Below are 19,057 nucleotides of genomic sequence, written 5' to 3' on the forward strand. Positions count from 1 at the left end.
ATATATAATAGCAAAAATCAAAAAACGTTGTTCGCACTTGTTACAAAAATAATAATTATTTCCAGCAAGGCCAATCCTGCGCGAGATAAACAATGGGAGTAGGAAAAAATATATTGTTAGTCTATATTTTTTAGATTTTTAGTTTAAGAAAAACGACATTACGAAATTCTACATTATGATAAAGTGGTACCATATTATTCTTGTACAAATTATACACTTTTTTACCTTTATAAGAAAGGAGCAAAATCCAATTTTTCGTTCAAGCCATTTGGTGACAATGTTTTTAGTCGAAAGATCCATGCCACTTCTTTCCTAAGTAGTAAATTATCAATATCTCCACCTCTACCATGTAGAGAACATCTTTCAATACCTATAACTTTTAGATCATCAGTAGAGCAATTATGGCAGAGTTTGAAATGCAGGGCTATGTTACTATTTATAGTGCCTTCCTTTTGCATTAGCAATGTCATTGCGGTGTTCTGTCACCCTATCTTTCAAGATCCTCTTAGTTTTCCCTGTATAGTACAGGGGACATGGGCAGTAAAGTAAGTATATTACATTATCAGATTTACAATTAATGAATTGCCTGATATCATATATTTTCTCACCTGTAGAAAACTTACTAGTTTTTACTATAAATTTACAAAAGACACAATTGCCACATTGAAAGCAACCCTGTAGCTTTTGTCGTTTTTCAAGCCAATTTTGTGCTTTTGGATTGCAATCACTCTGCACCAATCTATCTTTTAAATTGGGAGCCCTTCGTGCAACTAATGATGGAAAGTCACCCACCATACTTTTAACATTCTCATCTGAAAGTAAAAACTGCCACTTGCTTTTTAGAATATTTCGAACCTGATTCCAGTGTCCATTATACTCTGTAATAAACCTGATCCTATTGTCTACTCTTTTCTCTTTTTTATCGAAAAGCAAACAATCTCTATTGGCTTTTAAGGCTTTATTCATTGCATAGGTTCATTACAGAGTATAATGGACACTGGAATCAGGTTCAAAATATTCTAAAAAGCAAGTGGCAGTTTTTACTTTCAGATGAGAATGTTAAAAGTATGGTGGGTGACTTTCCATCATTAGTTGCACGAAGGGCTCCCAATTTAAAAGATAGATTGGTGCAGAGTGATTTCTCACGCAATCCAAAAGCACAAAATTGGCTTGAAAAACGACAAAAGCTACAGGGTTGCTTTCAATGTGGCAATTGTGTCTTTTGTAAATTTATAGTAAAAACTAGTAAGTTTTCTACAGGTGAGAAAATATATGATATCAGGCAATTCATTAATTGTAAATCTGATAATGTAATATACTTACTTTACTGCCCATGTCCCCTGTACTATACAGGGAAAACTAAGAGGATCTTGAAAGATAGGGTGACAGAACACCGCAATGACATTGCTAATGCAAAAGGAAGGCACTATAAATAGTAACATAGCCCTGCATTTCAAACTCTGCCATAATTGCTCTACTGATGATCTAAAAGTTATAGGTATTGAAAGATGTTCTCTACATGGTAGAGGTGGAGATATTGATAATTTACTACTTAGGAAAGAAGTGGCATGGATCTTTCGACTAAAAACATTGTCACCAAATGGCTTGAACGAAAAATTGGATTTTGCTCCTTTCTTATAAAGGTAAAAAAGTGTATAATTTGTACAAGAATAATATGGTACCACTTTATCATAATGTAGAATTTCGTAATGTCGTTTTTCTTAAACTAAAAATCTAAAAAATATAGACTAACAATATATTTTTTCCTACTCCCATTGTTTATCTCGCGCAGGATTGGCCTTGCTGGAAATAATTATTATTTTTGTAACAAGTGCGAACAACGTTTTTTGATTTTTGCTATTATATATTTGCAAGTATTGAAACGTCTAATATGTTATCACAATGTTGCTAATTTGTGTGGTTATGGTGAGAACCAATGACTATACTGATTACATCTGATAAATAAAAAACTTTGTTTCATTTTCACTAAGGATATTTTCACCAATCCAATGAAAGGGCTGAGCTTAAATAAAGCGCACATGGAGTTGCTAAGTATACGCCCTGAGGAAGCCCCAATGACATTTGGTCACGTGGGGGGTGAAACGGCCGTTGGCGTGTGACGTCATTTGCACAGCTGAGAACCAGCCCCTGATTGATACTCGATGCAGTACACAGCTCTTCTAACTACAGCAGCAAGCAGGCACCGCACCCGGATTTTATACCAAGCTTAAAAGGAGAAGAAGGACTACAAGCGCACAAAAGTGATTTGTAAAGTATTCATGGACTTACGAGTCTGTAATGGAATGTACTGTCTGGAACATGCATTAAAGCATATACACTTAAGCTTTAAAACAAAATCACAGTGGATGTGGAAAGCCCTATTAACATGTATTTCATGTAATCTATACTGCTTGCACTATATAAGTGATTGCCATTATTGCTGTGATTACACATCTACCATTAGAGATACATAGATCCCTATTTAGTACTAAGGTAGCTGGAACCTTTTTTCAATATTGGTGCTACCCTCTGGTCAGGGTGTTGTTTTCTCAATATAAGTGTGTAAATGTATAAGCATGTAATACTTTGTTACATTGTTACAGTTCAGCACATAAGTAACTGGCATAGATCCTAATATTTATCTCATGGTAACAAGACTCTCAAATTCGCTTGAGTTACCCTCTGAGACAGGTGTTGTCAGTTTCATTTGTGCACCATATGAGTAATTACGCATGGATCCCCATTATTATCCATGGTAGCAGATTCCTGTCGGTACACAGGGCTACCCACTGGTAGGGGTGTTGCCTAATAACTCAAAAGCCTATATCTAGGTATTCACCTGCATCATATCAACCTGAGTGAGCTGGCCAGCTTTATCTATGCATTTAATGTACACAATGTATTCTTAAATGTATGTGATTTTTTTGATTTTTCTTTCTTTGTTTGCACTAATAAATTTATTTTATTTATATCAATCTTGTGTGGTTTTGGTTTAGGGGACCCAGAAGTTGTTTGGTTGCATGGAGGCCTGGAACACCTATTTCTAAATTAATACTTACGTATATGTGTATTGAATATAACATTTAAATGGAGTGCTGAAATCCCTGTCATTTTTGGAGAGAACACTACTGTGACCTCTTCAAACTTTTCTTCCTTGAGATTTGTAAAAAAAAAAAAAAAAAAAAAAAATTATATATATATATATATATATATATATATATATATATATACACATATATATATACACATATATATATATATACATATATACACATACATATTATATATACACACACACACGTATACGTATATATATATATATATATATATATATATATATATATATATATATATATATATATATATATATATATATATATATATATATTTTGGCACACACACATTGCACTACACACCGCCACACCATATATTCACACACATATATACACACACGCACTTGAACATTTACTTTAGAAATGCCATGAAAAAAAAAAGTAATCTTACACCCTCACCAAAAAATATTATAGTCAAACAAAGCCTAAAACCTGGGGGTGGGGGGCAGCATAATGTTGAGTGCCTAGGGCAGCACAAAACCTAAATACGCCATTGATATATATATATATATATATATAAATCCAAGTAGGGCTCCGCACTCAATTCACCAATAACAACTGCACAGGGTGCATTAAAAAGTATCACAGTCAAAACCAATAGTAAGCACTCACCGGGTCTTGTAATATAATATAAATAATTTAATACCAGTAACGTTTCAGGGGTGTTAGCCCTGTCCTCAGACCGTATAACATACATAAAAACATACCTGCGTTATATACCCCAACACCGAACACCCGTGCCGCAAACCGGAAGTCCCATGACGTCAGACCCGCTCCACTGCGCAGGACCAACCGTTACCATGGTAACCTGAAGCGGCATGACTGAAATAAAATAGTGACAGATCATACATACATTTAGTCAGCTCACAATGGATCTCAGCTAATGATTCCCTATTACTACCATAAGCTTCCTCTATACTTGACCAACATTAAGTCTTAGCAAAACATCCTGTATATAATCTATATAAATATTCTACAAATATAAATCATTGCAGAATAGGCTGTCTCCATCAGTAAATTTAACCCCTTAATGACCGCAGCACTTTTCCATTTTCTGTCCGTTTGGGACCAAGGCTATTTTTACATTTTTGCGGTGTTTGTGTTTAGCTGTAATTTTCCTCTTACTCATTTACTGTACCCACACATATTATATACCGTTTTTCTCGCCATTAAATGGACTTTCTAAAGATAACATTATTTTCATCATATCTTATAATTTACTATAAATTTTTTTTATAAAATATGAGGAAAAATTGAAAAAAAACACACTTTTTCTAACTTTGACCCCCAAAATCTGTTACACATCTACAACCACCAAAAAACACCCATGCTAAATAGTTTCTAAATTTTGTCCTGAGTTTAGAAATACCCAATGTTTACATGTTCTTTGCTTTTTTTGTAAGTTATAGGGCCATAAATACAAGTAGCACTTTGCTATTTCCAAACCATTTTTTTTTTTTTCAAAATTAGCGCTAGTTACATTAGAACACTAATATCTTTCAGGAATCTCTGAATATCCATTGACATATATATATTTTTTTTTAGTAGACATCCCAAAGTATTGATCTAGGCCAATTTTGGTATATTTCATGCCACCATTTCACCGCCAAATGCGATCAAATAAAAAAAATTGTTCACTTTTTCACAAATTTTTTCACAAACTTTAGGATTCTCACTGAAATTATTTACAAACAGCTTATGCAATTATGGTACAAATGGTTGTAAATTCTTCTCTGGGATCCCCTTTGTTCAGAAATAGCAGACTTATATGGCTTTGGTGTTGCTTTTTGGTAATTAGAATGCCACTAAATGCCACTGCGCACCACACGTGTATTATGCCCAGCAGTGAAGGGGTTAATTAGGGAGCATGTAGGGAGCTTTTTGGGGTAATTTTAGCTTTAGTGTAGTAGACAACCCCAAGTATTGATCTAGGCCCATTTTGGTATATTTCATGCCACCATTTCACCGCCAAATGCGATCAAATTAAAAAAAACGTTAAATTTTTCACAATTTTAGGTTTCTCACTGAAATCATTTACAAACAGCTTGTGCAATTATGGCACAAATGGTTGTAAATGCTTCTCTGGGATCCCCTTTGTTCAGAAATAGCAGACATATATGGCTTTGGCGTTGCTTTTTGGTAATTAGAAGGCCGCTAAATGCCGCTGCGCATCACACGTGTATTATGGCGAGCAGTGAAGGGGTTAATTAGGTAGCTTGTAGGGAGCTTGCAGGGTTAATATCACATTTAGTGTAGAGCTCAGCCTCCCACCTGAAACATCAGACCCCCTGATCCCTCCCAAACAGCTCTCTTCCCTCCCCCACCCCACAATTGTCCCCGCCATCTTAAGTACTGGCAGAAAGTCTGCCAGTACTAAAATAAAAGCTATATTTGTTGTTTTTTTGTGTTTTTAAAAAGCATATTTACATATGCTGCTGTGTACTATCCCCCCCTTAGCCCCCAACCTCACTGATCCCCCCCAAACAGCTCTATAACCCTCCCACTCTAACTTAATATGCGCCATCTTGGGTACTGGCAGCTGTCTGCCAGTACCCAGTTTAGAAGAAAATATGTTTTTTTTTTATTTTTATTAAAATTTTCTGTAGTGTAGCTTCCCCCCACACAAAACCAACCCCCCACCCCTCCACGATCTATTTTTGTGCTTTTGCACAAACAAGATTTGGCCATTTTTTCCTAGCAATATTTTCCGTAGTGTAGCGGTTCCCACCCGCTCCCGCCCCGTGCACGCGCCCCCCCGCCAACCACCGTGCACGTGCGCGCACCCACGCGCCCCGCCACCCATCCCGCCCCCCTTGATGTCAGAAGATACACCGATGGCCGCCCACCCGCCTCCCAAGTCGGCTCCCACCCACCAACGATACCGGCCATCGATGTCCGGTGCAGGGAGGGCCACAGAGTGGCTCTCTCTGCATCGGATGGCCATGTAAAGTTATTGCAGGATGCCTCCATATCGAGGCATCACTGCAATAACCGGAAAGCAGCTGGAAGCGAGCAGGATCGCTTCCAGCTGCTTTCCACACCGAGGACGTGCAGGGTACGTCCTCAGGCGTTAACTGCCTTTTTTTTTTTGAGGACGTACCCTGCACGTCCTCGGTCATTAAGGGGTTAAAGGGACAGTCTACACCAGAATTTTTATTGTTTTAAAAGAAAGATAATCCCTTTATTACCCATTCCCCAGTTTTGCATAACCAACACAGTTATACTAATATACTTTTAACCTCTGTGATTATCTTGTATCTAAGCCTCTGCAAACTGCCCCTTTATTTCAGTTCTTTTGACAGACTTGCAGTCTAGCCAATCAGTGCCTGCTCCCAGATAACACTGTGCACGTGAAGTTATCTATATGAAATACGTGAACTAACACCCTCTAGTGGTGAAAAACTGTTAAAATGCAATCTGAAAAGAGGTGGCCTTTAAGGTCGAAGAAATTAGCATATGAACCTCCTAGGTTAAGCTTTCAACTAAGAATACCAAGAGAACAAAGCAAAATTGGTGATAAAAGTAAATTGGAAAATTGTTTAAAATGACATGCTCTATCTGAATCATGAAAGTTTATTTTGGCCTAGACTGTCCCTTTAAGTCTAAAGCAGCCCAAATTATACACTAGAGAGCTTGATAGAAGAACTACAGATGACTATAAATGATTATACGGCAACTATCTAAAAGAATTAACAATCTCTATCAGGCAGGGGCCAGAGTGTAATAACAAAGGATTCATATTGCCCAATACTAATCTCAACTGTCTATGCTTGTCCTCGTAACTAGATAACAGTAGTAAATGACTCATAGGAAACAGTGCCAGTCCAGGTGGGTGTTCAACCCCCTGAGCACTAAAGTGCCCAGGTTGAATATTCACCTAGACTCGCGCTGCAACAGCAACTTCCCTCTATCACCCCCTCTTGTGAGAGGGGGGATGTGATCAATGATCACATACCTCAAATCTGAGACTGCATGGCCAAATAGCACAAAATATTGGGCAACAGGTTGTTCAGACGTGACATTTTTTATGACCATATGTATTGAAGTGCGATGGTTGGCGATGCAAGTCCGGAGGTCGTCAATTGTTTTTCCGATATAGAATAACCCACACGGACAATGGAGCAGATACACAATATGTGTTGTCGTGCAGGTTACTCTATGTCGGATCTCAAACCTTTTGTTTGTAGACGGAGGGATAAAGAATTTGGTATTAAGGAGACAATTGCAGGTAGTGCAACCTGCACACTTATAACAACCAGGTTTCACTTATTGGAGCCAAGTGGTAGTCCTATAGCTCTGTACTGGGTCAACCTTAACCAACATGACCCTAATCGATCTAGCCTTCCGGAAGCCAATTTTTGGAGGCTGCATCTTCCCAAAAGGCAGGTTCCCATCTGACTGTATGATATTCCATTCCTGTTTTATCATCTCAGGCAAAGCTCTTTTATCCATAGTATAGGTAGTGGTAAGCATCATTCTATCATCAATGAAAATAGAGATTGTTAATTAGTTGCCGTATAATCATTTATAGGCATCTATAGTTCTTCTACCAAGTTCTCTAGTGTATAATTTGGGCTGCTTTAGACTTAAATTTACTGATGGAGACAGCCTATTCTGCAATAATTTATATAGATTATATACAGGATGTTTTGCTAAGACTCAATGTTGGTCAAGTATAGAGGAAGCATATGATAGTAATAGGGAATCATTAGTTGAGATCCATTGTGAGCTGACTAAATGTATGTATGATCTGTCACGCCGCTTCAGGTTACCATGGTAACGGTTGGTCCTGCGCAGTGGAGCGGGTCTAACGTCATGGGACCTCCGGTTTGCGGCACGGGTGTTCGGGTATATAACGCAGGCATGTTTTTATGCATGTTATACAGTCTGAGGACGGGGCTATATATATATATATATATATATATATATATATATATATATACATATACACACACACTTTACCTATCATATTGCTTGTAAAGTGAGTGCTTCAATTGGTGCTTCTTTTCTACTAATACATTTGAACATATCTAGCGTTTAATGCCCCTTTAATGGCATATTGAACATGTTTAGAAGGGTAAGAGTTCAGAAAAAATACCTTTATTCTGTCTTGGCAAATTATCCTTCTGACTGTCTTTATCTAGACTTTGTTTGCCCTGGTGATATTTGTGTTCGAACGTTTCCTTTGATAGACGCTTTATGTTTTCTTCAGCATTTGTCCGTTCCAGTTCTAGTTTATGTATTTTTTCTTGAAGATTCTTTAAAGCAGAAAATATAGCTGCATAAAAGTAAAAATGAGATTTACTATAAAAACGCAAAATTATAAGCAGGAATAAAGCAGTGCTGGATCTGTGGTTATGTAAAGCAACACCTTTATTTAATAAGCATATTTATGTATACTAAGATAAACTGCATTACATGCTACATCTAACTCACTGCTTGACAAATACTAGACATTATTACTTCCGATTAGATCTATAAAAAATAACTTAAAAATCTATTTTCTTTTACAAGATACGAGTCCACGGATTTCATCCTTACTTATGGGATATCACCTCCTGGTCAGCAGGAGGAAGCAAAGAGCACCACAGCAGAGCTGTATATATAGCTCCTCCCTTCCCACCCACCCCAGTCATTCTCTTTGCCTGTGTTAGTGATAGGAAGAGGCAGAGTGAGGTGTTAGTTATAGTTTCTTCAATCAAGAGTTTACTATTTTTAAAGTAGTGCCACAGTGTGCTACTTTGTTCTGGGGTGTAGCCTAGACCAGATCAGTCTCTTCAGTAATAAGAGAAGCATTTGGTGGCTTTAAAGCAATGAGAACTTGTGGGACATAATTCTCACTGCGCCTCCCATACACTTTTGCTGCCCTATTTGGGGAAAAACATCTGTGGGATCTTACTCAGTATTTTCCTTGTAATCCTCAGGTCCATGTGAGCAGTAGGACTTCACACGCCTGGGAGCTGCCTTTGCTGTCGGCAGATGGTGAGGTAAGTGCCATTTTGTTATTTCTGGGCATAGATAAAAAGAGGCCACTCACATGGTGAATAGACGCCCTTAGAGACGAGAGGGGCTATTTATTCAGGTATGTTTTCTCCCTTCATGGGAGACTATACTAGACAGCAAGTGTACAGCTACACATGGTTCTCAGGCCGCAGGAGTGACGCCTTATCTGGACGATATTCTGATCCAGACGGCATCTTATCAGCTAACAAAGTCTCATATCGACATTGTTCTGTCCTTTCTAAGGACTCACGAGTGGAAGATGACTCTGGAAAGGAATTCGTTAGTTCCACAGACAAGGGTTCCTTTCTTGGAAACTCTAATAGACTCTCTATCCATGAAGATCTTTTTGATGGAAGTCAGAAAGTTACTCATCATTCCGTTTGCTCGTTTTCATATCAGACCTCTGCAACTGAGCATGCTCAGATAGTGGAATGGAGTTTATGAAAATTTGTCTCCTCAAATAGATCTAGATCAGGAGACAAGGGACTCTCTTCTAGGGTGGTTGTCGCTGGATCATCTGTCCCAGGGGGCATGCTTCCGCAGACTCTTATGGGTGACAGTGACAACGGACGCCAGTCTGATAGGATGGGGAGCAGTCTGGAATTCAGTTGGCTTCGGCCAAATTCATCAGATTCCAGTCGGACAACATTACGACTGTAGCTTCATCAATCATCAGGGAGGAACAAGGAGTTCCTTGGCAATGACAGAAGTAGCCAAGATAATTCAGTGGGCGGATGCTCTCTCTTGTTATCTGTCGGCGATCCACATTCCAGGTGTGGAAAACTGAGAAGCGGATTTTCTGAGCAGACTGTCTTTTCATCAGGGAACCTGATTCTCAGATGGGGCAGGCCGGAGTTGGATCTTATGGCATCTAGTCAGAATGCCAAGCTTTTGAGATACGGGTCCAGGTCTAGGGATCCCCAGGCCGAGCTGATAGATGCCTTGGTCTTTCCGCCTAGCTTATGTGTTCCCTCCATTTGCTCTCCTTCCCCGGGTGATTGCTCGAGTCAAACAGGAGAGGGTATCTGTGATCCTCATCGCTCCTGCGTGGCTTCGCAGGACTTGGTATGCCGACCTGGTGGACATGTCATCTCAGCCACTATGGAAGCTTCCACCAAGGAAAGACCTTCTCATTCAGGGACCCTTCCATCATCAGAATCTAGTTTCTCTGCAGCTGCTTGGAGATTGAACGCTTGATTTATCTAAGCGAGGGTTTTCTGATCCGGTCATTGATACCTTGATTCAGGCACGTAAGCATGTTCCTAGAATGAATGGCGTAAATATCTTTCTTGGTGCGAATCCAAGGGCTACTCATGGAGTAGGGTTAGGATTCCCAGGATTTTGTCTTTTCTCCAAGAAAGATAGGAGAAAGGGTTGTCAGCAAGTTCCTTAATGGGACTGATTTCTGTTTTGTCTATTTTACGATACAAGCATCTGGCAGATGTTCCAGATGTTCAATCTTTTTGTCAGGCTCTAACTAGAATCAGGCCTGTGTTTAGACCAATTGCTCCTCCTTGGAGTTTTAATTTAGTTCTTTATGTTCTTCAAGGGGTTCCGTTTGAACCTACGCATTCCATAGATATTAAGTTATTATCTTGGAAAGTTTTATTTTTGGTTGCTATTTCTTTTGCTCGCAGAGTATCTGAGATTTCAGCATTACAATGCGATTCTCCGTATCTTATTTTTCATTCCGATAAGGTGGTCTTACGTACCAAACCTGGTTTTCTTCCTATGGTTGTTTCAAGTAAAAATATTAATCAGGACATTGTTGTTCCTTCCTTGTGTCCTATTCCTTCTTCTAAGAAGGAGCGACTGTTACATAATTTGGACGTGGATTGCCTTGAAGTTTTACTTACAGGCCTCTACGGATTTTCGTCAATCATCTTCCCTGTTTGTTGTGTTTTTCTGGGAAACGTAGGGGTCAGAAAGCTACGGCTACCTCTCTTTCTCTTTGGCTGACTAGTATCATCCATTTTGCATATGAGACTGCTGGACAGCAGCCTCCTGATCGAATTACGGCTCATTCCACTAGGGCTGTGGCTTCCTCATGGGCATTCAAAAATGATGCTTCTGTTGAACAGATTTGCAAAGCTGCAACTTGGTCTTCTCTTCACATTTTTTCCCAAATTTTCCAAATTTGATACTTTTGCCTTGTCAGAGGCTGTTTTTGGGAGGAAAGTTCTTCAAGCAGTGGTTCCTTCCGTTTAGGTTCCCTGTCTTGTCCCTACCCTTTCATCCGTGTCCTATAGCTTTGGTATTGTATCCCATAAAGGATGAAATCCGTGGACTCATCGTATCTTGTAAAAGAAAAGGAAATTTATGCTTACCTGATAAATTTGTTTCTTTTACGATACAATGAGTCCACGGCCCACCCTGTTTTTGTATGACAGGTCTTTTATTTTTGTTAAACTTCAGTCACCTCTGCACCTTGGCTTTTACTTTCTCTTCCTAACTTCGGTCGAATGACTGGAGTGGGAGGGAAGGGAGGCGCTATATATACAGCTCTGCTGTGGTGCTCTTTGCCTCCTCCTGCTGACCAGGAGGCGATATCCCATAAGTAAGGATGAAATCCGTGTACTCATTGTATCGTAAAAGAGACAAATTTATCAGGTAAGCATAAATTTCCTTTTCTAAAATCTTATGTAACTGGCTACTAAGTTTCTTGGCAAGCTTCTTAAAGGAACATAAAACCCCATTCAGATAGAAATAAATTGCAGTCATGCTCTATATCTCATTTGTTTTGTTTCCGTTGTGACCATTTTTGAAAAGCATACCTAGGTAGACTCAGGAGCTGATGAATGGTTGCTGCACATAAATTCCTCATTTTATTGGCTCCCCAAAGCATTAACCCATTAGTGCATTGGTGCTGCTTCAACAAAGGATACCAAGAGAATTAAGTAAATAAGATGATAGCAGTAGATTGGAAAGTTGTTAGAAATAAGGACCTATATACCGTTTGATAACCATTGTTGTATAGATATGATATGTATACCTGATATATAACCTGTTTCATATCCTCATTTTCTGTTTATATACCTATGTATCGCTAAGTCCTTAATAAAAGGATTTATTAAAAAGGAAGAAGGATTCTCTTTCTGAATCATGAAATACTTTTTGGGGGGTTTCATGCCCTTTAAGTTGGCAATATAACTCTGAAGCACTGTCCTAAGGGGAGAGTATACACCTTATAATTACAATATTACTCTGCTATAAAGTAACATATTAGGATAGTTTGAAAATATTTGGAGTATATGAAGACCTTGTTTGCAGCTATTGTTTTTCCAATAGTCAAACTTCACCCACCAAACGCCTTATTTGGAGAAGCCAATTTGTACTTGCTACTGGGTTTCTGTCCCTTTAATTCCGTGTGGCTCACAGATCGGTATTACTGTGCTTGCTAGTTTGTTGTGAAATTTAAGACTAGCTGTCTAGTAGGGATGTCAGATGTCCAGTATTCAGCAGGACAGTCTAGTATTTTAGCAGGCTGTACAGTAAAATATTCACAAAAATTCTCATCACTTAAAAGGGACAGTATACACCAAAAATGTTATCGTTTAAAAAGATAGATAATGCCTTTACTACCCATTCCCCAGTTTTGCATAACCAACATTGTTATATTAATATACTTAATAATTTAAACCACTAAATTTCTGCCCATTTCTAAGCCACTACAGGTAGCCTCTTATCACATACTAAGCAAAAAAATCTTATAAAATAAAGTTGAGAAATAGACCTTAAAAAGGGACATAAACCCAAAATGTTTCTTTCATAATTCAGATAGAGCATACAAATGTCAGATTTACTTCATTTTCTCAGTATCTTTGTTGAAGGGGAACAAAGCTCAATGGGAGCTAGGTAAATACATTGGCATCTACTTATCAAGCCGTCAACCGCAAATATGCTGGAATTCCGCAGCGTAATTGTGGCGAGCCTGATTCCCGTTAGTTATCAAACGCTACAGACCGGCAAAAGTAGAATTTTGTGATGTAAAAATTCTATCAGCCAATCGGAATTGAAGGGACGCCGTCTTGGATGACATCACTTAAAGGTACCTTCATTCAACAAGAAGATGTCGTCAGAAGAGGATGCTCCGCATCAGATGACTTGAAGATGGACCCGCTCCGCGCCGGATGAAGATAGAAGATGCCGTCTGGATGAAGACTTCTGCCCGTCTGGATGAAGACTTCGGCCCGGTTGGGTGAAGACGTCTCCTGGTAAGGTGATCTTCAAGGGGTTAGTGTTAGGTTTTTTTAAGGGGGTATTGGGTGGGTTTTAGAGTAGGGTTGGTTGTGTGGGTGGTGGGTTTTAATGTTGGGGGGGGGGGGGGGGGTTGTAATTTTTTTTACAGGTAAAAGAGCTGATTACTTTGGGCAATGCCCCGCAAAAGGCCCTTTTTTTTTATTTGGGGGGGGGGGGGGCTTTTTTTATTTTGTTAGGGGGATTAGATTAGGTGTAATTACTTTAAAAATCTTGTAATTTGTTTATTATTTGCTGTAATTTAGTGGGGGGTTTTGTACTTTAGATCATTTTATTTAATTGTATTTAGTTTAGGGAATTTATTTAATTACAGTGTAGTGTTAGGTATAATTGTAACTTAGGTTAGGTTTTATTTTACAGGTACTTTTGTATTTATTTTAACTAGGAAGTTATTAAATAGTTAATAACTATTTAATAATTATTGTACCTAGTTAAAATAAATACAAACTTGCCTGTAAAATAAAAATAAACCCTAAGATAGCTACAATGTAACTATTAGTTATATTGTAGCTAGCTTAGGGTTTATTTTATAGGTAAGTATTTAGTTTTAAATAGGAATAATTTATTTAATACTAGGAATATTTATTTAGATGTATTTAAATTATATTTAAGTTAGGGGTGTTAGGGTTAGACTTAGGTTTAGGGGTTAATAAGTATAATGTAGGTGTTGCGGCGTGTCCGGGAGCGGTGGTTTAGGGGTTAATACATTTATTAGAGTTGCAGTGGGCTCCAGGAGCGGCGGTATAGGGGGTAAACAGTATAGTATAGTGTGGGTGTTTAGTGACAGGGTACCAATAAAGCTGTGAAAAAGCCGAAGAGCAGCGAGATCGATCACTGTCAGTAAACAACAGTCCGCTGCTCTTCACCCCGTACTTGGTGTGCGGCTTTTTGACAGCTTTTTTGGTAACTTTGGAGAGCGTATTCAGGTCCGCGGCAGCGATGTTAGGCGAACTTAGGCAAGCGTATTGGTGTCGTTGAATGCAGAACAGTTGACGGCTTGATAAGTAGATGTCATTGGGTGAGCAAATGATAAGCAGCTAGCACACAGCAATGCATTACTCCTGGTGTACCTATGTATGCTTTTCAACAATTAATACAAGAAAACAAAGCCAATGAGATAAGAGGAGTGAATTTAAGTTAACATTACATGTCCCTTCTAAATCATTAGTTTAACTCTTACGTAGTTTCAAAAAGCTCACTGAAGAAAATATTGTCTGGAGAGGAATAGATCTGTACAAGGACAGAAGTGTGAGGAGGGATGGACAAGCAGTAAAAATGAAATGTAATGCTATTGTATTAGTTAAATAAAGCTACTTAAATTGTTATTAAAGGGATACTAAACCCAAATTTTTTTTTCTTCCATTATTCAGATAGAGCATGCAATTTTAAGCAACTTTCTTATTTACTCCTATTATCAATTTTTCTTCGTTATCATGCTATGTTTATTTGAAAAAGAAGGCATCTAAGCGAAGGAGCCAGTCAATTGTTGGTTCAGTACCCTGACAACACTTATTTAATGGTAAGTGCATTTAGCCAGCTTCTAAACTTACATTCTTGCTTTTCAAATAAAGATAGCAAGAGAATGAAAAATAGGAGTAAATTAGAAAGTTGCTTAAAATAGCATGCTCTATTTGAATCATGAAAAAAAAAAATTGGGTTCAGTGTCCCTTTAACCCTTTAGTGACAGCTGACGTACCAGGTACGTCAGTGAAAAACTGTCACTTAATGACAATTGACGTACCTGGTACGTCAGCCGGTAAAACGAGCGCTGCAAGCGATCGGTGATCGCTTCAGCTGCTCTAACCGTATTGCTACAATGCCTGCATGTTGAGGCATTGTGCAATACGTAACTAAACTGCCGGGGAGCTTCAGATCTTAAACTCCCGGCAGTTTAGTGCATCGGAAGCATTTGATCGCTTCCGATGCTGGCCCCTGACATGTTGAGTGCCTTGTTGGGTAAAGGCACTCAGCATATGATGTTTTTTTAAAAAAAATAAAATAAGGGAACATTTAAAATAAAATAAAATAAAATATCTATATACTTTGCCTGCAGACAATATGGTGTCTGCAGGCAAGATGGTGCCGGGTGCTGCCCTTCTAAGGGCATGGCTTCAGTCTGGAGGGTGTTCCTAGCTTGCCTCATCATTAGAGGCAGGCTAGTAACATCCAATCAGAAATTGCCTCTAAATGTGATCACTTGTTAGAGTGATCACCATTTGGCTGATCAAGTCAATATTTGTAAATATTGACTATGACCACCATGGATCTGCCTCCCTCTCCTCACTTGTTGTTTAGTGAAGGAGAGAGACAGATCTGTATTGAGAGGGAGAGTGCCATTGCATTTAAATTTTGAAAAATATCAGACCCAAAGGCTCTTTTCAGAGCCACTCTGTTGTTGGTATATATATATATATATTTTTATATATATATATATATATATATATATATATATATATATATATATATATATATAATATATAATTTTTAACCCCATCTGTGCCATTGATCTCTGCATAAGCATTGCTCTTGCACAGGAGCACACAGCAGCACCTTTTTTGCTGTCTGCATTTTTTTAGGGGTTAATTTAAAAATATAATTTTTTAAATTAATTTTTTATATCACTGCTTTAGGCATTGATTATAGTTAATATTTTTAGGCGTATTTTTAGGCGTTGATATCACTGCATTGATATACAGGCTCTTCTAAGAGTCATTAACACCTTCTATGCGCAGATCACTGCTTTAGGCGGTGGTTAATATTTATTTAATTTTATTGTAAGACCCAAAGTCTCTTATAATAGCAATTAACCCCTTTTTTGCTGCAGATAACTGCTTTATCACTGCTTAGGCATTTATTTAAATTTATTTAATTTTTTTTGTAAGAGCCATTAACGTAGGTTCTGTGCGTAGATCACTGCTTAGGCATTGATTAATTTTATTGTAAGACCCAAAGCCATTAACCCCTTTTTGTGCCGCAGATCACTGCTTTAGGCATTGATATCACTGCTATTTAATTTGTTTGTAAAAGCCATTAACCCCTTTTCTGCAGCAGATCACTGCTTTAGGCATTGATATCACTGCTATTTTTTTTTTTTTGTAAAAGCCATTAACCCCTTTTGTGCCGCAGATCACTGCTTTAGGCATTGATATCACTGCTATTTAATTTGTTAATTTTAATTTTATTGTAAGACCCAAAGTCTATTATAATAGCCATTAACCCCTTTTGTGCTGCAGATAACTGCTTTATCACTGCTTAGGCATTTATTTAAATTTATTTAATTTTTTTTGTAAGAGCCATTAACGTAGGTTCTGTGCGTAGATCACTGCTTAGGCATTGATTAATTTTATTGTAAGACCCAAAGCCGTTAACCCCTTTTTGTGCCGCAGATCACTGCTTTAGGCATTGATATCACTGCTATTTAATTTGTTTGTAAAAGCCATTAACCCCTTTTCTGCAGCAGATCACTGCTTTAGGCATTGATATCACTGCTATTTTTTTTTTTTTTTTTAAAAGCCATTAACCCCTTTTGTGCCGCAGATCACTGCTTTAGGCATTGATATCACTGCTATTTAATTTGTTAATTTTAATTTTATTGTAAGACCCAAAGTCTATTATAATAGCCATTAACCCCTTTTGTGCTGCAGATAACTGCTTTATCACTGCTTAAGCATTAATTTAATTTTTTTTGTAAGAGCCATTAACGTAGGTTCTGTGCGTAGATCACTGCTTAGGCATTGATTAATTTTATTGTAAGACCCAAAGCCATTAACCCCTTTTGTGCCGCAGATCACTGCTTTAGGCATTGATATTGCTGCTATTTAATTTGTTTGTAAAAGCCATTAACCCCTTTTGTGCCGCAGATCACTGCTTTAGGCATTGATATCACTGCTATTTAATTTGTTTGTAAAAGCCATTAACCCCTTTTGTGCCGCAGATCACTGCTTTAGGCATTGATATCACTGCTATTTAATTTGTTTGTAAAAGCCATTAACCCCTTCTGTGTGTAGATCACTGCTTTAGGCATTAATATATATTTATAATGGCACAGCGTTTTTATACTGCTGACGAGGCTTATGCCATCCTGGCTTCAGATTCTGATGCCTCTGCCTCTGACGCAGGCTCTGATTTTGACCCTGGTCAGTGCTCAGATACATCATCTAGTGAAATAAGTGTATCTAGAAATGAATCTAGTGCTAGTGATGTATCTGTGGCTTCTGAGCCCCCTGCCAGAAGGAGACGTGTTGCTCCAGCTGCTGAGGAGTGGGTAGTGCCTAATCTCCAGAGGCCAGATATCCCTCCTTTCACAGAAAATCCTGGCATCAATCTGGATGTCACAGGATTTACCCCCCTTCAATTTATGCAGCTTTTTATGGGGGATGATGTTTTGGGGAACATTGTCTCCCAAACTAATGTGTATGCCCAGCAATTCCGTGCTGCTAAGCCTCAGTCTTTTTGGGCAAAGCAGCAATGGGCCCCCATTGACGTGTCAGAATTTCTAAAATTCTGGGCACTCACAATGCTGATGGGCATAATCAAGAAGCCATCCATCCGCTCCTACTGGAGCACTAGCCCCATCTGCTGTACCCCCATTTACAGACAGTCTATGCCTAGGCAAAGGTATGAAATGATACTTCGTTTCATGCATTTTAATGACAACAGCCTTTGCCTCCCTAGGGAGCATCCCCAATTTGACAGGCTGTACAAGATCCGCCCCCTGATAACCCACTTCACTGCCAGGTTTGCAGAGGCTTATACACCTGGAAAGAATATCTGCGTAGATGAATCCCTGATGAAGTATAAGGGAAGGCTGGGATTCAAGCAGTATATTCCTTCCAAGCGCTCCAGGTATGGAGTGAAAGTGTATAAGCTCTGTGAGAGCGACAGTGGGTATACTCAGGCCTTCCGGGTGTATGAGGGAAAGGATACCCAGCTTGACCCTCCAGGTTGCCCAGAACATATGGGAACCAGTGGCAAGATTGTCTGGGACCTAATTCAACCCCTAATGAACAAAGGGTACCACTTGTATCTTGATAATTTCTATACAAGTGTCCTTTTATTCAAACTACTGTATTGTTTTGATACAGTAGCTTGCGGTACTATCCGTAAGAACCGCATAGGATTCCCAGAGCAACTGTCACGCACCCGGCTACGAAGGGGGGAGACCTCAGCTCTGCGCCAAGAGGAGCTCTTGGCAGTCAAATATAGAGACAAGAAGGATGTATACCTTCTCAGCACCATCCACACTGAAAGGACTGTGGAGGTCTCTGTACGTGGCACAGCTGAGGTCACAAACAAGCCAGTGTGCATCAAGGCCTATAATCAGCATATGGGTGGGGTTGATCTGGCAGATCAGCTGCTTCAACCCTACCTAATTATGCGGAAGACAAGGGCCTGGTACAAAAAGGTTGCAATTTATCTTATGCAAATTGCAACCTACAACGCTTTCTTGTTGAACAAAAAAGCAAATCCCGAAATGAAACTCACTTTTTTGCAGTTCCAGCTCCAGGTCATTTCGGTGATTTTGTACCAAGATGCACCTGCTCCCCAGGCGGTGATGGGGGAAAGCAGAGTTGGGGCTACCCACTTTATTTTTAAAATTCCTCATACTACCACACAGCAGAAACCACAAAAAAGATGCAGAGTCTGCTATAAAAGGGGGCTGAGAAAGGATACCACATTCTACT

General features: G+C 38.8%; 1 protein-coding gene across 4 annotated transcripts in view; it reads right to left on the reverse strand.

Moving 5' to 3' along the window:
* Positions 1 to 19,057, reverse strand: part of CEP57 (centrosomal protein 57) — a 95,550-nt gene that overhangs the window by 65,363 nt on the left and 11,130 nt on the right. For all 4 annotated transcript variants that reach the window (XM_053708598.1, XM_053708597.1, XM_053708596.1 and 1 more), the window contains exon 3: positions 8,212 to 8,391. In XM_053708598.1, coding sequence (XP_053564573.1) covers positions 8,212 to 8,391 — 180 coding nt within the window. The remainder of the gene's footprint in view (positions 1 to 8,211; positions 8,392 to 19,057) is intronic.

This window comes from Bombina bombina, chromosome 3, assembly GCF_027579735.1.
Source record: "Bombina bombina isolate aBomBom1 chromosome 3, aBomBom1.pri, whole genome shotgun sequence".
In the NCBI taxonomy this organism is placed as follows: domain Eukaryota; kingdom Metazoa; phylum Chordata; class Amphibia; order Anura; family Bombinatoridae; genus Bombina; species Bombina bombina.